Here is a 23,754-nt window from a genome sequence, read left to right on the forward strand (position 1 = left end):
ACCTTGGAACACTGCTGGAATGACCTTGAAAGCCCAATTCTCCAGCTTTCTTCTTCTACCTCCCAAGGGCTGGGATTACAGGTGTGCACCACTGCACTGAGTTTATGCAATGCTGGGGATGTAACCCCGAGGCTTGTGTTAGGAAAGCACACTCTATGAACTGAGAGCTACAGCCCCAGAGGGCCTGCACATTTCTAAGTGTCATTTACTGGGTAGGTACATGATTCTGTGGTTAATGGCCATCTCATGTACAAGATGCAAACTCCATGAGGACGCCAGGGACCCTGTTTTCTCCCCTCCCCTCCCCCGGCGCCCGCCAGCCCCGCAGCCACGCTGCCCTTGGACGGGTCGCGGCTGAGCGTGTACAGTTACGCACACACACATACAATTTCCAGGAATGGATGAAGGGATGCGCCTGCGTTTATGTCCCCTCCTCCCTAGCACCGCCTTGTGTACCCATCACCAGGTACATAGTAGGTGCTTAATAAGCCCTTGTCGAGAGATGAATGAAAAAGTGAACTAAATGTCAGCGCGTCCCTCCCTTGGCCTTTGCCTTCTGCTGGCCTGTCTCTTTATACAGAACATGTGTATATATAGTTGTAGATGTAACTCTATATTCATGTGTTATGAGCCCCTCTCCAGGAGTTGGGCTGGGCTGGGCTGGGAGTCCCTCCCTTCCCTCCCCCCGCCCCGCCCCCACATGCACACAGCAAAACATTTAAAAAGAAAACATCTCAAAACTGCAAAAAACACCACGGCCCTCCCTCCCTCCCTTGAAATCCACCCCCCCACACACAAAAATAAAACACAGCGCTCCCACGCCAGAGCCCCTTTTCCCGTCCCCCTCCCCAAGGGTCCCTGTTTCGGAGCGTGTGGGGGCTCCCCACGCCGGGGGGGGGGGTAGAGGGTGCGGAGGGGCGTGGGGAGGGGCTAGAAGGCCCAGCGGTGTCCAGCGCGCTCGCGGGGCTCGAGCTTGGGGGCACCCCGAACCGGCGGCCTCGTTGCACGCGCGCCCGCGCACGCGCCCCCCCGTCTCCCCGCGAAGGCGAGCGCCCCTACACGGGCGTGGTTTTCCTGTTGAGCGTGTTAGTGTTGGACGCGGCGGCATCTTTGGACAGGGTCCCCGGCGCGGGCGCTGCAGGAGCGGGCGGCGCGGGCGCGGGCGCAGCGGGCGGTCCGGTGACCGTGACCGTGACGCCGGACGCCGCCTCCTTGGGGAAGGCGTTGTGCAGCGTGAGGAAGCCCGCTGCGCCCCCGCGGTCCCGCTCGGCGCCCGCCCCGCCGCCCGCCGTGCCTCCGGCCGCCCCGCCGTAGGCGCCGCCGCCGCCGCCGCCGCCCCCGGCGCCCGCCAGCCCCGCAGCCACGCTGCCCTTGGACGGGTCGCGGCTGAGCGTGTACATGGAGATGTCCGTGGAGGCGAAGCCCGGGCCCCCGGGACCGCCGGGAGACGCGTCCCGCGACGGCGACGCCTCGCTGGAGCCTCGGGAGCTGGAGCGAGAGCGGCGGCGGTAGCGGAAGCGGTAACTGGGCAGACGGAGGATGGCCGAGGGGCCGCTCCCGCCACTGCCGCCCGCGCCGCCGCCGGCCTTGAGCAGGTCCGAGCGAGATTGGCAGTGCGCCTCGCGGCTGCGCTCGATGTAGATGTTGACAGCCAGCACGCCGATCACCTCGGCCAGGATGAAGGACAGCCCGCCGAAGTAGAAGGACCAGCCGTACGAGTAGTGGTTTTTCTTCTCCTCGTCCCTCTTGGGGCCCGGCTCACCCGCGTTGGCAGATATGTACACGATCACCCCGATGATGTTGCTGAGGCCTGGATGGAGATGGTCAAATGGGAGCCTCAAGGCCGCTGACCCCAGGGCCCGCGGCTCCCTGGACGCCTTAAACTCCGATCATGAGTTCCTTACTTTATGGGTCTAAATTGCACCCCTATGTGATCAAGGCCTTGCCACCATAGAAGACTCAGACCTTACCTTGGAGAGTCCAGACAGTGGCTGAGAATGGCCTACCCCTGTCCCAATGATCTTGATTCTTCCCACCGTCTAGGCATCACCCCAGGGTAGTTCAGGTTCTACCCCTTCCTATCTAGCCTCTATGGGTCTACACTCTGCACATCTAGACTCAATTTCCAGGTCCTGTCCATAATATAGACCCGTATTTTTCCCAGGTCCCTCCCTGTACTCCTTTTTGCTGCTAATGATGTATTTCCACATTTAAAAACTCCAGGTTCTGCCCATTGCTAACTTAACTCACCCTGCACGATAGAGTCCTGGCCTTACCAGCCTTTAAATTTGCCCCTATTAGAATAAATCTTCCTTCTACTCCAAGACCAACCTCCAGTTGTCTAAACCCTGGGCCCTGTAGGTGTATGCCGGTATAGCTACCCTGCCACACACCTCTCCGGGACCTAACTAGCCCCTCTCTCCAGGTCTAGACCAACCCTCTGCACAACGCACTCTCTGCTGTTTAAATGTCTTAAATTCCTTTCCTTTCTAGGATTGCAAGCCCTGCCTTCATTAATCAAATCTCTAGAGAGGTATGGTGGTGGTGGGGGGGTTCTAAACCCTGTAACCCATTGGTTTAAACTAACCTGGGTAATCTAAAGCAAGCCCCACTTCCATTGTCCTAAAATAAATCCCTGTGTAGAAGAAGGGAGCCTTTCTGCATCCTACCCCATTTCCCAGCCCTAATCTTACCCTTAATCCGAGGATCTGAGCCCTCTCTGCTTCTTAAGACTTACTTTCCTGGTGTCTGCTACCCTAGGCCAGTTTTATTTGGAGGTGCGGGAGTCTTCGAGATTTCTCACAAAGCCTAGGCAGACCTCCAGTTCTTCATGTAGCCAAGGATAAGCCTGAACTTCCTGATCCTCCCGGATTACAGGCGGGCATCACACATCGGAGTTATACGAGGCTAGGGATGGGACCCAGGGCTTTGGACACTATATTGACCCAGTCCTATGCACAACCCAAAGCCCTAGCTAGCTCCTGTGGTAACCAACTCCACATTCTGGCCTCAGTCTGGCTTCTTGCGCAACCTCTCTCCTTTTGATTTTTTTTTTTTTTTCCTCCAGAAAACGGGCTTCTTATTCAAATAGGCAAAGCCTAGTCATCGCTCCTTCGGGTTCATTTTCCTGGGCCTAGAAGAGCGTTTCTCAACCTTCCTGTTGCTGCGACCCTTTAATGTGGTTCCTCAAGCTGTGGTGAGCCCCAGCCCTAAAATTATTTTTGTTGCTACTGCATAACTGTAATTTTGCTACTGTTATGAATCGTAATGCAGGGTATCTGTTAAATGACCCCTGGGAAAGCATCGTTCTACCGCGACCCACAGGCTGAGAACTACTGGCCTGGAGGGATTTTCTTAGGACCAGCCTCATTTAGGGTCCACCCAAGTCAATTTCTTCCCCTTCAGCCTCTCCCCCCCCCCCCCCCCCGTCTTCCTAGGCCAGTCCCGCTTCCCTATCCTTATGTTTCAGGTCCCCTCCTCCATCCCAGACGACTCCCATAGTTCTCTGGGACAGCTAGAGAAACTCCCTCTCTTGACTCCCACTTTACCCACAGACACTAGTCTGTGCAGGCACAAACTAAACCTAAACCTATCTTACCCCAGCGGGAGGTGGGTGGTGCAGCATGGGAGGAAGCTAGGAAAACTCCGGTCCCCAGGGGGCGCTTGGGGAAGGCTGGCTTTGCAGTCGCATGCGCCCATGCACACACGCAGACACCCACGCGCGCTCGTGGGTGGCCCGCCGCCCCTTCCCTCTGCCTCTCACCTGCTGCCACGAACAAGATCCCGGCGCCCAGGATGATGTTCCTTTTGGATTTGTAGACGCGGGAGGCAGCCACGCACACGCCCCCGAGCAGCAGCAGGATGGCGCTCAGGATCGGGAAGATGCTGGAGGCCCGGACCACTCCTGAGGGAAGGAAAGAAAAGAGAAGGAACGAGAGGAGAGAGCGAGGGCGGTCAGGCGGGCCACTGCGCCCCAGGCCCACTGCGCCTCCTGCCTGCTTCCCTCTTTGCTTAGCTAAATTTAGTTCGCTAATTCTGCCTCTCTGGTTTTTTTTTTTTTTTTTTTTTTTTTTTTTTCTCTTTTGTCTCATTTTCCCTCTTGTTTTTAAAGTTTCCTTCTTTGTTTTTCCTGCTTCTCTCTGCGCGTTTCTCTCTCCCACTCCTTTTCTCTCTCCTTCTCATCTTCCCTCTCTGGTCTGTATCTCCACATTTCATCCCTCTCTCCCTCCCTGTGTATACATACACCCTTCTCTTCTCCCCGACCCCTTTTGTTTCTTTCTCCCTTTCTATTCGTTCTTTCCCACTCGTCCATAAAACCCTGGACAGTCGGACTCAGTTATTTCTGAGCCTGGCTAAAGCAGCCAGTCGTAATTAAGACTTTGCCACGTTCTCAGGATAACAGCCCAATCGCAGCAAAGGCTTCCCCAGAGTAGTAGTCAGTCCCGGCGGCAGATTTGCCGGACCAGCGCATCAGCCAATCTAAAACCCTTTGCTGTACAAGGTTGCCCGGCCAGAGACATCCAACCGACCAATCATCACCCAGGATCTCCCGCTGGGCCTGCCCATCTGGCACTGGGAGCTGAGCATCTGGACCTGGATTGGCTGGGAACTAATCTAGGCTTGAGGTTCAAGCTCCGCCCAGTCCCTTACTCCGTTCCTCCCCTTCAGGGTACTCACACAGTCCTTCTCATCCCATCCTGATCCTTGACACACACCCCACCCCACCCCACCCCACCCCCACCCCCACGTACGGAGCAGGTACTCCGCGCTGTCATGGTCGTAGTCCGTGTCCTCCGGGAAGTGGTTGATCTTCACGCAGACACCTCTTTTCAATCCTGGGGAGGAGAGGGGAGCGGCACGGTGGAGTCGTCAGAGTTAGGGACCCGCAGCCCCAGTGCTCTGAGAAGACCCTCCCCTACTCGGATGCACAGCCCGAGACCCCAGTTCCTATCCCCGCGCTCTCTGTGCTGTTCAAGAAGTGGGAACCCTATTCCACAGCTGGAACCCCTCAAATCTGTTTCCCACGTGTACTAAGATTTTTTTTTTTTTAAAGGAAAAGGGGGAGGGGTGATAGGGAGAGGAGAAAGGACAAGTATGGTGGCACAAGACTGTAATCCCAGCACAGCGCCAGAAGTAGAAGCAGGTGGACCACGGGTTCGTGGTCACCCCTGTCTACACAGAGAGTTCAGATGCCAGCATGGGATACTTGAAATCCTGCCAGAGAGGAGAGGGGAGGAGAAAGAGGAGGAGATAGGAGGAAAGGAGGGAGAACGAAAATGGATCGGAGGCTGACATCCTTCCAAGTATCCACTACTAGAGACCTTTCCTCTCGAGTTATGTGGCTTCCCATTTCCCCTCCAAGGAAGTCAGTGTTGGCCACGCCACGTCAAGGAACCCTTATACCCGGAGCTTGTTGAAAAGGCTGAAAATGCGTGGGAAAACCAGGGTCTACGAAAACACTGCCGTTTTCCTGAGAATCAAGAGATCCTCCCGCAGCTTCACCCCTTCATCTCTCTGATCCTCACCCTCCCACATAGCTGGAGCCTATCTATTTCATCCGTGGGAACAGGTTGTGTTTTACCTGCCTGTGGTATATAGCCCGAGAAAGCAAATTATATAAATATTACATTCTCAACTCCAAGCTCCCTCCAACCTGCTTGTCATAGTCACTCTGCAGAGACAGTTGAGGGTTACACACACACACACACACACACACACACACACACACACACACACACTGGACCTTCTAGGGCTAACAGTTCCCTGGGCCTCCACTTTGTAGTGCTTGCATTAGGTAGACTCTGTGATATTCTTTATCCTGTGCAAGCTGGGAGTTCCTAAGGGGGGCAGTGGAGGAGGCTGGGGAGGACATGACACAATGACGACATATGAGATCTGACTTCTTGTATCCTCTGCCTTTGCATGGCACAGAGCCTAGCTCCCAAGATGCCTCAAGGAAGGGATGGGTGGGTGGGTGGATGGATGGATGGATGGATGGATGGAATAATGAATGACTATAAAGATAGCAGAAAGAGGTTGGAACAAGTCAGACAAAGGACACAGGGGAAGAAACCGTGAATAAAGGGGGGAAATGGAAAGAACTAGTCTGAGGCAGTGAGTAATGTAAGGATTCAGGCATTGTGCTGGCCTGCCCCTGCCACCTGGCAGAATGCACTCAGGCAGTGCCCTGGTCAGCCCAGGGTTCCATGAGTTCTAGTCTGCAGGCAGGTGTAAATGACCCCTTTAAAAGTCAGACCCCGCCCAACTTATGCCCTCTTCTGCTCTCTCTCTCTCTCTCTCTCTCTCTCTCTCTCTCTCTCTCTCTCTCTCTCTCGCTTTCAGTTGGCCACCAGATAGCCCCCCCTTCTCCGCTCCCCCCCTCTCTTTCCCCCTCTCCTCTCCTGTTCCTAGCGCCTCTATGTCTCTTCCCTTCCCCCTCACTCCCCTTTCTAAAGAAACTCCTCATTTAGGCTCTATCTGCCTGGCGTGTTATTCCCTCCGCCTTGGTCACCCTCACCTGCCGTGGAACCTGCTATGCTCTCCCACGTGGTCCCTTACTTTGGGACCCCACTCACTCCGGACACCCCCAGCTCGGGACCATAACCCTTCCCTTCTCTAGTTTCATTCATACAACTGTAACAAGAGAGCAATAAGTAATACTTTGAAGTCCTAAGTGTTTAAGTGCTTTCTGTGTTGATCAGGACACTGAATGTGCAGTGAAAACGAGCTTTAGGAGCTGGAGAGGTGGCTCAGTGAATAACAGCACTTGCTGGGCAAGCATAAGTGCCTGAGTTCAAATCTCCAGCACCACTTTAGGGAAAAAAAAAAAAAACAGACATGGTTGAGTGTGTCTACTACCCCAGTGCTGGAGGCGAGGGGTAGACACAGGAGGATCGCTGGGATTTACTGCTTGCCATTCTAGCATCAGGTTCAGTGGGAGATCCTGTATGAAGGGAGTAACACAGAGAGTGCATACGTCCGATGCCCTCTTCTGGCTTCTGCGTGCATGTGCATCTGCGTGCACAAACACACACACCACATGTGCATACACCACACACGCAAAAGAAATAACAGAGCTTGCAAGGTGGGAAACCTGAGTTTGATCCCTGAGACCCATGGCATAAATAGAGAGGACATGGAGGACATGTCTGTGACCCCCCCAATTAATTAGTTTAATTGATTGTAATTTAAAAAAACAGAGAGTTAAGGCTGGTGTCATGTTCAGACCAAATGTTTGATGCTGAGGATCCCACTTTGGGAGCTGGAGAGACGGTGCAGTCGTTAAGAGCGCTTGCTTTTAACAACTATCCCTGACTTCAGAGTCAGATGATCCGATGCCCTTTCCTGATTTCTGTGAGCGCTGGGCATTCACCCAGCACAGAACGTGCATATGCAGAAAATAAAAATAAGTATTTTTTAAAACCCTACTGTTTTCTGTTGGACTGTACTATCCCTATTCCGTCACCTTGTTAACATATGTTAACTTATGTACTAATGTTCTGTGCCTCCAACACACAAAGATCCAAAGAACAGGACCTAATTTATTAGGTTGATGTGGAAAATAGGATCCAGGTTAAGAGATTTAATACACGTTGTCTGGAACATAGTTGGATGCTCTGTTGATCTGTTGTAACCTGTCCTGGTCAGGTTTTGTGTCAATTTGGCACAAGCTGAAACCATTTGGATAGAGGGGACCAATTGAGAAAATGCTTCCATCAGGAAAGGCTGTGGTGCATTTTCTTGACGAATGATTGGTGTGGGAGAGCCCAGATCACTGTTGGTGGTGCCCCACCCCCTGGGCTGGTTGTCCTGGGTGCTATAAGAAGACAGGTTGAAGCTTTGGTGGCACACGCCTTTAATCCAAGTATGAGGGAGGCAGAGGCATGTGGATCTCTGAGTTCAAGGACAGCCTTGTCTACAAGGACATCCAGGGCTACACAGAGAGACCCTGTCTCAAAAAACAATAAACAAAGTGAGAGAGAGAGAGAGAGGAGAGAGAGAGGGAAGGAAGACGAAAACAGACTGAGGAAGTTATGAGGAACAAGCCAGTAACTACCACTCTTCCATGGTCTCTGTGTCAGCTCCTGCCTCCAGGTTCCTGCCTTGAGTTCCTGCCCTGACTTCCACTCATGTCAGCCTGCAAGCTGTAAGATGCAGTAAACCTTTTCCTCTCCAAATTGCTTTTGGTCGTAGTGTTTTATCACAGCAATAGAAACCCTAGATAGTATCCATTGTCCAGATGTGGGAAATACAGCACCGAAGGCTCAGCAACTCAGCACTGATGGATGAAGGAAACAGAACTCACACCAAAGTGTTCACACACACACACCGCTGGAGTGCCAGCATCCGGCCCGTCCTTCAATGCATGTTCAGCATCTCAAACGCTGTCTCTCCCATAGTAAAGACTTAACAAATGCTTGTAACTTGTAATGAGTGCTGGGTTTGTAGCCACAATAGGTAGAGTGGCTACACAAAGCCAGAGGAGAGGTCCTGACCCAGCACCACATAAACTGGATTTGTAGTGCACACATGTATTCCTAGCACTGAGACAGAAAGAGAGGAAGAGAGAGAGAGAGAGAGAGAGAGAGAGAGAGAGAGAGAGAGAGAGAATTCAGAAGTTCAAAGATGTCCTAGGATACACAGCGAGTTAGAGACTGGCCTGTGTTACAAAGACAGGAAAAGGAAACAAAAACGGAAACCGAAACAAAACAAAATTAGTAAATAAACAAAACAAACAAACAAAAACCTTGAAATGAAATGATGAGTGAATGAGCCAAGATGCAAATAAAAAGATGTTTGGGGGCCAGCAAGTAGGCTTGATGGATAAAGGAGCTTGCCACCAAGCCTGATAATCTGAGTTCCATCACAAGACTCACTGGCTTGTGGTGGAAGAAGAGAACCAACTCCCCAAAGTTATCCTCTACATTCTAGATGTTCAGTATGGCGCATGTTCTCAAAGGCGAGTGTGCACAAGTGCGCACACACATAAATAACTAATTGATAAATAAATACAATGCAAAAATTCTTTAAAAGATGTCAGAGAGCGGAAAGATGGCTCAGCAGTTAGAGCATGTCGTATTTTTACAGAGGACCAGAGTACTGTCACCCAGCACACAAATCTAGGAGCTCACAACCACTTGTAACTCCAGCTCCAGGGGAATCTGATGCCCTCTTCTGGCGTCAGTGAGCACTGCACTCAGATGCACATACACAGACACAACTAAATTTAAAAACAAAACAAAGCAAAAAGCCCCTATATTCAAAGCCCAGCCATGGAGGCGCACACCTTTAGTTCCAGCACTCAGGAGGCAGAAGCAGGCAGATCTCTGTGAGTTCAAGACCAGCCTGGTCTATAGAGCAACTTCCAGGACAGGCTCCAAAGCTACAGAGAAACCCTGTCTCAAAAACAAAAACTAAACCAAAAAAAAAAAAAAAAAAAAAAAAAAAAAAAGAAAGAAAGAAAGAAAGAAAGAAAGAAAGAAAAAAAGAAAACAGCAATGTGAAGGGGAACTAATGCACTCATGTCCTTAGCAACATTCATGGTAGTCAATGAGTGGGAACAAGAAATGATGGTGTCTTGTAATTCCAGCATCTAGCAGGAGGATCAGGCATTCAAGGTCAGCCTCAGCTACATAGTACCTTGTTTAAAAAGTGAGAACAATCCAAATTCTCATCTAAGATGAATGCACAAGACAATGCAAATTGATGTATACAGTGGAGTATTACTCAGCCCTTAAAAAGGAATTATACTGATGATGTAGTTCAGTGCCTAGAGTGTTGGCTTAGCACATCAGAGGACCTGGTTCCCCAGAGCCTCCTAAAGCAGGATGATGACACATAAGTCTGTAATCCCAGCAGGAGCACCATGGGGTTAAGGTCATCTCAGCCAGCTGCTGACTTACCTGGGCTACCCAAGACTGTTTTCAAAACCACTCCACACCAGGCATTGTGGTGCATGCCTTCCTGGTACTCAGGGGGCAGAGGCAGGAGGATCTCTATAAATTTAAGGCCATCCTGATCTAAATAGTGAGTTTCAGGACAGCCAGGGCTGCATAGAAAGCCCCTGTGTCAAAAAACAAAACAAAACAAAACAAAAAAGGACAGCAAATTTGATCTAAAAATAGAATTGTAACATTTAAACTGTCACAATTAAACCATCGTGGTGTATCATTAGTATATGCTAATTTAAAATTAGCAATTAAAAAAAGGGGGGAATGTTTAAACTCCCTACAACATAACCAAACTTTGAGGTCATGATGCTATGTGAAATAAGCCAGCCAGACAAAAGCTGTATGATTTAGCAATTGAGAAGGCTCAGCCCATAAGGGTGCCAGCCTCCAAGCCTTAGGTTCTGAGTTCAACCCCCGGCACCGACATAATAGAAGGAGAAAATTTACTCCAGAAAGTTGTCCTCCTGCTTCATGCTCCTGCACTGGTGCAGGCATGCTCATGCTCATACACCCACATATATACACATGTACATGAACATTAAGAACGAATGTAAAGTCAGGCAGTGGTGGCGAATGCCTTTACTCCCAGCACTCAGAATGCAGAGGCAGATGGACCTCTGAGTTTGAGGCCAGCCTGGCCTACAGAGTGAGTTCCAGGAAAGCCAGGACTACACAGAAAAACCTTGTCTCAAAAACAAAAAACAAAAAACAAAAAACAAAAAACAAAAAAAAAAAAAAAAAAAAAAAAAAAAAAAGCAAAATAAGACAAAGAAAGAAAGAAAGAGGAAAAGAAAAAAAAAAAAAAAAAAGGAACTTCCAGAGGCATCACCATCCCTGACTTGAAGATCTATTATAGTGCTATAGTAATGAAAACAGCCAGCTTGGTATTGGCATAAAAACAGACAAGAATCGAATTGAAGACCCTGATATTATTCACACACCTATGAACTCCTGATTTTTGACAAAGAAGCTGAAATTATAAAATGGAAAAAAGAAAGCATCTTCAACAAATGGTGCTAACATAACTGGATGCTGGCATGTAGAAGACTGTAGATAGATCCATATCTATCACCAAGCACAAAACTCAAGTCCAAATGGATCAAAGACCTCAACATAAATCCAGCCACACTGAACCTCTTAGAAGAGACAGTGGGAGGTGCCCTTGAACAAATTGGTACAGGAGACTGCTTCCTGAACATGACTCCAGCGGCACAGACACTGAGATCGGCAATTAATAAATGGTGCTTCCTCAAACTGAGAAGCTTCTGTAAGGCAAACGACTCAGTCGACAAGAGCAAATGGCAGCCAAAAGAATGGGAAAAGATCTTCACAAATTTAAAATGTGACAAAAATTTATATGTGGCACCAGGGGAAATAAAAGTCACAAAAACAGGAAGCAGAACAGTGGTGACCAAGATGAGGGGAGGGGGAATGGAGAAAGGTTTGATGGGTAGTGCTTCAGTTTTTGCAAGGTTCTGAGGTATTCTGGAGATTAATAATAGAACCAAATGAATGCACTTAGCACTACTGAGCAGCGTGGTGGCACTAGCTAGGGATGTGACTCGGTGGGTAGAGTGCCAGCCTAGCACTCTACCTGGGTTCGATTCTCCAGGAATCAGGAAGCTGAGGCATTCAACTGCCTCAACCTTCTCCTGGTCCATGGGGCAGTGTCAGACCCTGTCTCAAGGCGACGTGAAACAAAACAAAAACAGCACCCCAATAGAAAGCCAGAAAAAAAGAGATCACCGTTCTCTCTGAATAGAGAGGACACTCAGTGGGTGAAAGCCCACGCTGGGCAAAACTGATAGCCTGATTTGGTCCCCAGGATCCCGTGTAAAAACCCAGATGCAGTGGCACACATTTGTAATCCCCACACTATGATGAAATATGAGAAGGAAACGAGAAAACAGTCCAGAAGTTCACTGCCCAGCTAGCCTTGACTATGCACCACCATGGCAGAAACAAGAAAGACACTGTATCGGGAAGATGGGGAAGGGACAGTTCCTGAAAGTTGTTCTCCACCCTCTACACACACATCTTGACAAGCCTCCAGTGTATAAGCAAGAACACACACACACACATACACACTCGTGCATGCACAAACGCATGCATGCACCACAGATAAAATAAGCAATCCTTTTTGAGACAAGGTCTCAACTCTATAGCCCTGGCTTCCCTGGAACCCACTGTGTAGACCTGGCTGGTCCTGAACTCACAGAGTTCTGGCTGTTTCTGCCTCCTGGGTGCTGGTATTAAAGGTGCTTACGGCTACTTCCTTAAGTAAACATTTTTAAAATTATCTTAGATAAAAAAGATTTATAACATGTATAGTATGTCACTTTGCCACTGTGTGCGGTGTGTGTGTGTGTGTATGTGTGGTGGTGGGGCAGAAGTCAAATTTGGGCAACTTCCTCAATCATATGCCAACTTATTATTTGGGACAGGGCCTCTCCCTGCACCAGGAACTCATCGATAGTGCTATGTTTGTTATGATAAAGTGTGAGGAACCTTGGCAAATTCTATGGGAGGAGAGGTTAACAAAGACGGGGGACAAACACACCAGGCAGACAGAGCTTAAGTGGGAAGTTTTATTAGAAAGGGGAGGGAAGGGGGAAGAAAGAGAAAAGAGGTAAAGAGACAGAGAGACACAGAGAGGACAGAAGAGAAGAGGGAGACAGGAAAAGTCCTATCTGCCCCAGATGAACAGTGGGAAAGAGAACATAAGTGGGCAGAGGGGATGGGGGTTAGGGTGTTCTTTCTAAAGGGGTCCTTTGCACCTGCACGCAGACTACTACGCAAGCATGGAACCCTGGGCTGACCAGGGCACTGCCTGCGTGCATTCTGCCAGGTGACAGGGGCAGGTCGGTGTAATGCCTGCATCCTAACAATATCCATGGATGCCAGGGATCTGAACCGAGGTCCTAGCGCTTGTGTGGAAAGCACATAAACAATTGAGCCATCTCTCCAGCCCCTAAATGGTAAATTATCTCCATCGGCACACCCTTGGCGATGTGATGGTTGAAGAGGATGGTTTCAGGTTTCCAACTCAGAATGATCAGAGTCAAGTAAGACTGGTAATTAAAATGCACTAAAGGCTGGGCACATAGTTCGGTCGGCTCGGCTAACATGGACAAAGCCCCAGGTTCCATCATCCCCAGCGCTGTATAAACCAAGCTTGTTAACACACATCAGCACTCCTCTGCTCCACACCAAGCTCAAGGCCAGCCTGGAACACCGTGATGATACTTATTATCAACTGGGCACCTAGGAGACAAGCCTCTGGGCACAGCTGTGAGGGGCTGTCCACATTAATGTTAGCCTCCAAGAATTTCTGTAAGGAGCCGGGCATTGGTGGCACATGCCTTTAGTCCCAGCACTCAGGAGCAGAGGCAGGCGGATCTCTGTGAATTCAAGGCCAGCCTGGTCTATAAGAGCTAGTTCCAGGACAGCCTCCAAAACCACAGAGAACCCCTGTCTCAAAAAAAAAAAAAAAAAAAAAAAAAAAAAAAAGGAATTTCTGAGTTAAATCGATGTAGGAAGACCTCTATCTACATGTGGGTGGGACCACTCTCCCTGAGCAAGAGATCCTGGACTATATAAAGTAGAGAAGGTAGGACAGCAAGATGGCTCCGCAGGTAAAGGTACTTTCGCATCAAGCCTGATGACCTGGTTTTGGTACCAGGAATCCATGTGGTGGATGGAGAGAACTGACTCAAGTCATCCTCTGACTACCACACATGCTCCATGATGTAAAGTCCCCTCCACCCAAATGAAAACACATAGGCAGACAGACAGACATGTGTGATTAAAGTGGAGAGAGCCAGCTGAACGACAGCATGCATGCATTAATCCATTGCTCTGTGCTCCTGACTTTGACTGTGATATGATTAGCTGCCTTGGCTCCCCTCTCCCTCCCCCCTCCCCTTCTCCCTCCCTGATGGTAGCCCGGAACTGAGTCAGATGAGTAAACTTTGTACCGCTCAGGTTGATTTTGTTGACTATCTTGTCACAGCAAATGGGAAGCAAAACGAATAGACACTTGAGACCCTGCCTCAATACATGGGGTTTGGGGGTTGGGAGCGAACAAGATGGCTTGGTGTAAAGGCACTTAGCTCCAAGCCTGTCACATGATTTTGGTACCCAGGTCTCCCATGGTAGAGTGCTGAAGAAGCTGCCGATCCCTCACAGATGCAGCATCCTAGGGAGAAGGCTATCACAGCCAGGTTTTGGAGGTCACAGGGCTTGGGCTCAGAGCCAACTTCCCTGAACTCCTACCCCAGGCCTGCAGTGCAGCTCTTAGGAAATGCAGCCGCCTTCAAGCCTCAGTCTCCTCGCTGAGAAATGAAGGCAGGAAAAAGATACTGTGGCTTTATAGGTGAGTTTTCAGAGAAGTGTGAAACACAGACCCTGTGATGGTTATAGCACAAACCAATTTCTAGGATCTGAATTTGTATTTTTTTTTTTTTTTTTTTTTTTTTTGTTTTTCGAGTCAGGTTTTGGAGCCTGTCCTGGAACTAGCTCTGTAGACCAGGCTGGTCTCAAACTCTCAAACTCACAGAGATCTGCCTGCCTCTGCCTCCTGAGTGCTGGGATTAAAGGCATACGCCACCAACCCCGGCGGGACCCCGGCGGGACCCCGGCGGGATTTGTATTTTTTAAGGATTTTTATTTGTTTGTTCATTGTCTCCTCCCCCCCCCACACACACACACAGTGTCTCTCTACAAAACCCTGGCTGTCTCCAAACTCCCTGTGTAGACTAGACTGTCTTCAAACTCGCACAGATCCGCCTTCCTCTGCTTTTCAAATTCTGGGATTAAAGGCGTGCCTCGCTACACCTGCCTGGATTGACATTTATTTTTAATTCGGTTTTGGCAGGTGTATGCACATGAGTACGGGTGCCCCTGAAGGCCAGAAGAGGGTGTCAGATCCCTTTTGTGCTGCAGTTACAGTCGCGAGCCAGCGGACATGGATCCTGGGAACTGAACTCTGGGCTCCAGGAAGAGTAGCAAGTGCTCTTAACTGCTGAGCCATCTTTACAACCCTGTGCCAGCTAGGAGTTTATTATGTACAGGAGCTGCCCTGAGTCTCTACAACGCCCCCGGGGACCTGCAGAGGGAATGGGGACGGTGGAGTCGTCAGAGTTAGACACAGGCAAACCCAGTGGTCTGAGAAGACCCTCTGCTACTCAGACCCCAGACCCCAGACCTCAATCCCGACCCTCTGCTCTCTCTGGGCTGATAAAGAGGTAGGATGGTTAAGGCGCAGCGTATAGCCCTGGATAGGACACGTGGAAAACAGGTCCAGCACTCTGCGTCCTTCACTTGCTTCAGCCTGTGGGTGCCCCAGCCTGAGTCACTTTTCCCTTCTCGGGCCTCCAGCTTGCTGCTCTGACAAACAGGAGCCATAATAATACCTTCCCTGCGGTACAATTGCAAAGACTCAATGAGATAATAAGGCAGGCAAAGTGCTGAAGGCAGGGATTTGCAGAGTCAGCAGCAATAAATGGGGCCGTGGGTCCACACCGTTGAAACCCCCGAGAGGAGCTGCGAGCATGGCTGAGAGTTCTCCGAAATGGGCTGGAACACAGCTGTCCAGTGTGGGTACCACCACCCCTGTGCAGCAGTAGACACGGTTTATGAGGGGGAAATCCACGGGAAGTGAGGGGAACAAGGAGGGGGAGGAGTAATGTCTTACACTGATTATATAGAGATATTTTGGTCACACTTGCTTAAATATTAAGTTCACCTGCTTTGGGATTTTACTGCTTGGAATAAAGCCCAAGCGAAATACCAGGGAGCCCCAGCGGTAGATTCTAGGCAAGCACTCTACCACCGAGCCCCTGAACCTTTTACTGGAAGATTCTAGGTGGGCACTTTACCACTGAACCACACTACCAGGCCCCTCACTAGTGAATTCTAGGCAAGTGCTCTCCCGCCGAGCCACTCCACCCTACCCAACAGCCAACCCCTTGGTGAATTCTATGCAGGTGATTTACTCCTGGACCTTGCGGTCAAGCCCTCATGGGGGAGGTGGCATTTAGGCAGGTGCTCTACACTGAGGCATACCCCCAGCCCCTCACTGGGGGATTCTAGGCAAGCACTCTATCCCTGAGCCACATCCCCAGCTCTTATCTGTTCCGGCTTGTTTTAATGTATTTACTAGAACAAGGTTAATTATGTATACCATTTACGTTTCAGCTGGGCAGTGCTGTGTGCTTACCAAGGATTCTGGATTCAATCCCTGGAAATACTAATAAAAAGGAAGCAGTAATAAGTAAACCAGGGCCAGGATATGCAGCACCTGCTAGCCTACTACGTACTTTACTCATATCAGACCCCCCAATCTTGTGAATAAGACATTATTAATGGGGGGGGGCTGGCAAGATAGCTCAGCGGTTAAGAGCACTGGCTGCTCTTCCACAGGACCTGGGTTCAGTTCCCAGCAACCACATGGTGTCTCCCAAATATCTGTAATGGGATCTGACACCTTCTTCTGGCATGCAGAGCACTCATACATAAAATATAAATACATTTTTTAAAGAAAGACATTATTATGATCCCTTTTGCAATAATGGAAATGAAAATGGAAAAGTTGAAACATACATTCTGCCCAAGGTCAGGCTGCTCTCAGTGGCAGACAAAAAGCAAGTCCCCCCCCCCCCACCAATCGGTCTTGTTGTAGGGTTTATATTTCAAGGCAAAATTCTATACCACAAAGGAAAATGAGCAAAATTCTATACCACAAAGGAAAACAAGCAAAATTCTGTACCACAAAGGAAGACGAGCTTGGGTCCCAGAATTCCCAGACCCACCTAAGGTCCACCTTCTACACCCAATACCCAGAGGGCTGGAAGCTAGTATTTCTGTTACTTTGTTCCAGACCTAAATTCCAATCCAGTTGCTACATTTAACTGTGTGACTCTGGGCAAGACTCTGTGCTTCTCTGAGCCAATGCTTTCTATTGGGGGAGGGGGGAGGGTAATAACAGTAGCTCGTTAGCAGGGTTATTTGAGTGACACATGAATGGCAGTTACAGTAACAGTCAAGTCAGCCTTCACAAGCTAGCTCCATGACACACTAACCTCCTTTGGATTACACCATACCCACTTCCCCAGTTTTAACTCAACATCTGATCCCTTTCTTGTCTCTCCTGTGACTCCTTTCTCTAGCTCCTTCATGCTTTAACCCTTTGCGAGAGTCAGTTTTGTCAGCGGTTGCAACCTAGAGTCACCCGAAAGAGAGTCGCAGCAAGGGATTGTTTAGATCAGGTTGGCCCTTGGGTGTGTCTTTGGAGGATCATCTTGATTGCTTTGAGGCAGCAAGATGAGCCACTGTGGGTGGTTCCATTCCCTGGGCTTGAGTTAATGGGTTGTGTGAGAGAAAACTGAGCACTAGTGTGTAAGCTCACAGCATGCATGCATCCATTTCTCTCAGCTCTTGACTATGGATGTAACAAGGCAAACTACTTGAAGCTCTTGACTTGATTTCCCCCACATCAATCCACTGTAACCTGGTCCATGAGCGTGGGAGAGCAACCCCTGAGGGCATTGAAGCAGGAGGACTGTCCCTGCCCCTTGCTCATCACTGTAAAGGGGTAAACTAGCCGGAGGACATGCTGGAGAGCTCATCCTGGTAGTGAGGACAGGACTAATCCCAGAACCAGGATTATGAATTGGTCCACTGCAACATCTGCCCCATCCATCCATGATCTGCAGGAGTATATGAAAGGACTGGTCCTGCAGACCCAAAGCTGCAGGACCTCCACAACACAGGGCGACAACAGGACAACCATAACCAAGAGGAGTTCCAATGAGAGCCCGGCATCATAGGGTAGCAGAAACCAGAGACCTCGGACTCTTTGCAACAAACACTTGCAAGTAAAGATATATGGACTAAAGGATTTACTGTGTCACACTGCAACTTCCAAGAAGAGATTTTTCCTTTTTTTTCCATTTTTTTCTTTTCTCTTTCCTCCCCCCCCCTCTTAAATTTTATTTTGTTGAGCAGGGGAGAGGTCTCAAGAGCGGAGGATGGATATGAAGGGACAGGGAAATGGAAGGGATTGAAATTTATGGTGTGGAGCTGGAGAGATAGCTCAGAGGTTAAGAGCACTGGCTGCTCTTCCAGAGGACCGGAGTTCAATTTCCAGAAACCACACGGTGGCTCACAGCCATCTATGATGAGATCTGGTGCCGTCTTCTGGTGTGCAAGCATGTATGCAGATAACTGTATACATGATGAATAAATAAAGTCTTTAAAAAGAAAACAGTAGTTCAAACAATGTGTATATAGTTCTAAAGTGACTCCTAAACCTTGAGGCTTTTTCAGTTAGAAACTAGAAATAAATAAATAAGAAAAAATTCATGACGTGAAAGACACAAAGAATAAATATAAAGAAACTTTAAAGAATGTTGAAAGAGTCCTTTTCCCCTTTAAGTTATTATTTTTTTTTTTGACAGAGTATTTTATCATAACAGAAATGAGATTAGAACACCTTCTGGCTGTCTTTTTTTTTCTTTTCCCCCTCCTAAGATAAGGTCTTGCTATGTAGCCCAGGCCAATGGGAGCATGGATCCTGCCTTGGAGATCCTGACTCCAGAGTGTTAGTATCATAGGAGTGGGCCATCATGCCTGGCTTCAAACACCTTTTGTTTGATTTTTCTTATGCTTTTTTTATTGCCACTCTAAGGGATACTATTGAGTCAGGGCTTCTCGCTAGAGGCTAGGCTGGCCAGCGAGTCCCAGCGATTGCTCTTGTCTCTACCTTCCCAGTGCTGGGGTTGCAGGCGTTTGCAGCCCTGTCTGGCTTTTTACGTGGGTTCCGGGAGCTGAACTCAGGTCCTTGTGTTTGCAAAGCAAGCGCTTTATGAACCGAGTCACTCATTGCCTGAGCTTCTTCCTTTTTCTCTTAGGCGACTCTGGTCCACTCATGCACTGATGCTTGTCACACAGACGTCTCCAGCCAGCCTCCCAGATCACATCTCTGACAGGCTAGAACAAGAGGAGGAAAGGACAACAAACAGGCAAAACCTAAACGAGAATGGCTCCTTCGATTTGTAAGGGATGGAGAAAGTGTCAAGGAAGAGTTATCTCCTGGCATCTGAAAATGGCATGAAATCCAGCCAGGCTTTTTGACACAGACCTTTTATTACATCTACTTGGGAGGCTGAGGCAGAAGGATTGCAAGTTCAAGGCCAGCCTGAGAAACTTAGTGAGACTTTGTCTCAAAATAAAAAGAAAGGCAAGGCTACAGCTAAGGGGTAAAGCTTCTTCCTAGCATGCGCGAGGCCCTTGGTTCAATCTCTTGGGGGGGGGGGACTAGGTGTGGTGTTCATACCTGTGGTCTCAGTACTTAGGCTGCTGAGGCAGGGGGACTGCTATGAGTTGAAGGCCAGCCTGAGCTGCATCGAATAGTCCTGTCTCAAATCAATAAGCTAAGTATGGGGACTCGTGTAACCCCAGCACTTAAAAGACAGAGACAAGGGGATCTCCCTGGGTAAAGGTGCTTGCTGTCAAATCTGATTGACCTGAGTTCCACCCTGGAATTCATGTGGTAGGAAGGGAAGGGAAAATTAGCTGCCATGGGTTATCTGCTGATCTCGACCTGTGTGGCCATGGCATGCATATGTGTCACACATACACTGTAAATAAATATAACAACATAATAAAACTAAGTTTAAAAGAGACTGCATGGACTTCCTACTTACAAAACCAAGTCCGGCCTTGGCTACATAAGACCCCATCTCAAAAACCAAAATGAAGACAGACAGAAAGAAGAGACAGAAGCGGGGGAGGGGGGAGAAGGAAGGGGAGAAGGGGGGGGGAGAAGAAGACGCACAAAGCAGAGGGCAGGGATTTGGTGTCCGTGAATGACGCTCAGCCGACGGCAGCCACACTCGGGTGCAGAATGCATGTTTTGTCTCGTAGTGGCAACACTGACCGCGTGCGCCACAAATAATTACCGTTCTGCATGCTGTAAGCCCTTCAGCAATGGCGCCCCTCCCGTCACAGGTATTATTTCTTAGCAAGCATTCTAAAGCTGACGCACTCACAACCGAGCTGGTGATACCCCTCCTTAATAATGAGAGACGTAAGAGATGAGAAAGGCGTTTAAACAAAACGCCCGCTCTTTCATCTCGTGAGCAGATCCCCCCATTGCCAAGTGCTGTGGTCAAAGCATCACGTGCGAGTTCTCACCTGAGGTGATTTTTTTTTTTTTTTTTTTTAATCCCCCAGGGGAACGTAGATAATATGTGGAGACAATTTACAACTTTGGTTGTCACAACTGTTGGGGGGTGGGCGGGACTAGACAGAGAATGGAGAAGCAGACCGACATCCTACGATGCACGGCTCAACCCCCGCCACTGTAGAATTTTCAGTCTCAAAATGTCACCAGGGCTGAGGTTCAGAAGCCCCGCCTCCAAGACACCCCTCACCAGTCTCTCCCTGTGGGCTCCCACAGTTGCTCAGCCAGCAATGCCTTCCCACAGGGAACTTTGGAATATACTATGAGTTCAAACCACGGCTCCCTTTCCTCAAGGAAGCAGCAAGAGCCATCCTCTTAGGAATTAAGCCAACTCCCGTGGCTTCTCTCTCTCTCAGAACATTCAAGGGCTCCCATCTCCAAGCAAAAGCCGAATCTTCTGAGGGATACATGTGAACCTGAGACGTCAAGAGTCTATTATCTCTCTGACTACACATCCCAGCCACACTGGCCTCCCACTGGTGACCAAACACGGGTTCTTGATCGCCTCAGGGACTTTGCAACTACTGTCTCCACAGCCCGCAGACCCATGTGTCTCCAACCTTACTTCTTACAGGCCACCAGCCAATGCCAGCGGCTCTATGAAGCCTCCTCTTACCCCTCTTGATTAACTTACACGAGCAACCCTAACGTCTCCCTCTCTCCATCTCTGTTTTTTCTTTATTCACGTCCCTTAGTCTTTCTCTCTCCTTCCGGAGCAGAGGATATTTAAAGTCAGAGGTTTGTATGTGTTTTTGTCCCTTATTGCTCTTGACTCAACAAGGAGAACCCGGAGACCATGGAGGTGGCTCAGTGGGTAGAGAGGCTTGCTTCCAAGCCTTCCTCAAACTTACGTGGTAAAAGGAGAGAAATGACTCCCACAAGCTCTCCTCTGACCTCTACCTGCACCCTGAGATACACATTCAACCAGTACTGGCACACACATATAAATTAAAAGGTACGGGGCCTGCTTCACAGTTTACAGCCAATTTTAGAAAAATGGAATGGATGGATGGATAAACATGGATAAATGAGTGAGTGGGTGGATGAATGGGTGGATGGATAAATGGCGTACACTGTCGTGGAGGGTTCCGGTGCAAACTCCCATGTTTGGCTCTGTACTTCATGCCTGCTCAGGTCAAAGAGTGGACATGAGTGACGTGTCTCCCGGAGGTTGGGGGTGCAGTGATAGAGAAGAAGAGGGACGTGGGGGCAGAGGTGACCATGGCATCTGAAAAAGTGTCAGCTATTCAAATCGGGCCAGTAGGGGTGACTTCTGAACTTGAGGTCAGATCTTCTGTGTTAGCTCGCTAGAAGCCAGACATCAGGTCTTCGGGGAGCAGTCTGCCTGCTTTGAAACATTGGCAACTGACTTTGGTTTCCAGTGTGAAACACTCCACGGACTCCTCTTCAAAGCCTACCCATTCTTCTCTTCACGTGAGTGATTTGACCGGTCTGGGGCAACAGGAAGGAAAAAAAAAAAAATACAAGAAAAGACAGATGAAAAACAAAAGTGTAAAAACTTTAACTATTGGTGCTAGAGGAGGAGCTTTGGTTGCAGGAGCTTTGGTTGCAAGTCCACTCCTCCACGCCACAGATGAGGGCGCAGAGGCCCGGAAAGGGGGAAGGATAGAGACCATATGTGGTAAGGCACCCAGAGTCTTGCTTCCCAGCCCAACAGCTCTATATGCATGAAAGATAGACCTGAAGTTTGTGTCAAAGAATTACTGGCATGGAGAGTGGGCTAGAGAAGGCTGGGCAGAAGAGGAAGACAGCGGGTGTCTGGGACAAGAGAGGCCTGGTGAGGAGGTAGGTCTGGCCCTGAAAGCAGCACAATGGAAGGGAAACACTTGGAGGGCGAGGGCAGAGTAGCAAGAGGGTCTGAGAAGAGGAAGCGTCCCAGGAGTCGCCTGAGGAAGGCACGGAGCCGTGGAGATGAAGCAGGACTGTCCAAATGAGAACTGGAAAGACCAGGAAAGTCCTGCCGGGAGAGGAGCTGAGGGCTACAGATGAGTCAAGGAAGACCTACAAGAGGCAGAGTGAGTAAGAGAGACCAAGGGTCAGAAGGCATAGCTTTGCTTCAGTTCTGGGAACCAACAGAACCAACAGGAGAGGAAAGAGATGGAAAGGGGGGTAAGCGTGGTAATGGCTCATGGGTGAAGGGGCTTGCTGCCCAGTGGGACAAACTGAGTCCTATCCTTGGGACTCACACAGTGGGAAGAGATTACTAACTCCTTCCAGTTGTCCTTTGGCTTCCACATTCACACTGGATCTTGCACACACTAGATACATAGAGATGGATGGATGGATATGATAAGGAACATTTTAAAGCTGCTGGAGAAATGACTCAGCAGAAGAGGGCACTCCCTGCTCTTACGGAAGACCAGAGCCCAGTCCACAGCACCCATATCACACAGCTTACAACTATTCAGGCTTCCGTGGGTACTTGAACACCATACACGCATGTGCGCAAAACACTGACACGCACCAAAATACATGTATGGCAATTCCACACGGCTCACAGCCATCTGTGACTCCAGTTACCGAGGATCCAACATCCTCTTCTGACCTCAAAGGTCACCAAACATGCATGTGGTACATAGCCAAACCTGCAGGCAAAACCTCCACACACATCATCAAATAAGATATTAAATGAAAATAAAAGGAGAAGCCCGAAAATAAAAAGAGAAGCCAGAAAATAAAAAGAGAACCAGAAAAAAGGTTGGGAGGTAGGACAGAAAAATTCGTGGAATCAGCGCCTCCAGCAGGGACGACCGCCCCTGGACACCTTGACCTGGAGACTCCAGAACACACTAGCCGTCGATTTGCTGGAGGCACAGGCTTCAGCGAGGTGGCCAACCAGGGCCTTCCTGCACCCTACCTTCCAGGCAGCATATCCGCCAGAGGCCGGAGTGCGTGAGGCCCCCGGGATCCTTCTTCTCCGAGGAGCCGCTGCCCCCACGGTGGGGAGGTCCATCATCACCCGCGGTGAGGTTGGTGGTGTTGCAGATGAGAGCTCGTGTGTAGAGCCAGTAGTCAGTGCTGATGGCAATGGTCATGAGTCCAAAGGCCGCAAAGGCGCCTACGGTGGTCAGCAGTACCTGAACGCCCTTTTCACACCACAAACCCCTCTCTTCATTCCAACGTTTCAATGACTCCAGTTTGACCACAGGCAGCCGGGGGGCCGTGGGCCACCACCGGGGCAGCGGAGGTGGGGCCGTGCCGGCGGCTGGGGGGTTCACAACACAGGCAGAAGCAGGGGGCCTCGAGGGGCCAGAGGGGACGGGGGCAGTGAGCAGGTGGCTGCAGAGGCGGTGGTCAGAGCGAAGCCATGGTCTCCAGCTGGTGTAGGGAAGAGAGAGGGAGTTAGTTCTGTCGAGCTGGCCTCTTTTGGCTTAAAACTGCTTTCCTGCTATATTCTACCAAAAGATTGCCCCTCATCAGCCCATATACTCCGAGGTCATGACCCAGGCCCCTCTCTTGTGTCCTCTTGTGAAGCCAACCTTCTGTTCAAACCCCACTGTTATATCTCCTCCTAAGGAGGCCCCTGCCTCTGTTCAC

At 49.6% G+C, this 23,754-nt stretch overlaps 1 protein-coding gene across 1 annotated transcript; it reads right to left on the reverse strand.

Moving 5' to 3' along the window:
* Positions 1-1,031: 1,031 nt before the first annotated feature.
* Cacng8 (calcium voltage-gated channel auxiliary subunit gamma 8) lies at positions 1,032-23,476 on the reverse strand. Its single transcript, XM_051207468.1, has 4 exons — positions 23,075-23,476; positions 4,752-4,835; positions 3,764-3,904; positions 1,032-1,810 (listed from the first exon to the last, which is right to left on the reverse strand). The coding sequence occupies exons 1-4, from the start codon at positions 23,250-23,252 to the stop codon at positions 1,056-1,058; spliced, it is 1,158 nt and encodes a 385-aa protein (XP_051063425.1). The 5' UTR covers positions 23,253-23,476; the 3' UTR covers positions 1,032-1,055.
* Between the last annotated feature and the right edge of the window lie 278 nt (positions 23,477-23,754).

Source organism: Phodopus roborovskii, unplaced genomic scaffold (genome assembly GCF_943737965.1).
Source record: "Phodopus roborovskii unplaced genomic scaffold, PHOROB, whole genome shotgun sequence".
Lineage (NCBI taxonomy): Eukaryota > Metazoa > Chordata > Mammalia > Rodentia > Cricetidae > Phodopus > Phodopus roborovskii.

Coding starts and splice junctions, on each gene's coding strand:
- Cacng8 (XM_051207468.1), bottom strand. CDS start 23,252: ATGACCATTGCCATCAGCACTGACTACTGGCTCTACACACGAGCTCTC. Junction 3,905..4,751: donor CAGCGCGGAGTACCTGCTCC/GTACGTGGGGGT, acceptor TCCTTCCCTCAG/GAGTGGTCCGGGCCTCCAGC. Junction 1,811..3,763: donor GATCTTGTTCGTGGCAGCAG/GTGAGAGGCAGA, acceptor ATCTCCATCCAG/GCCTCAGCAACATCATCGGG.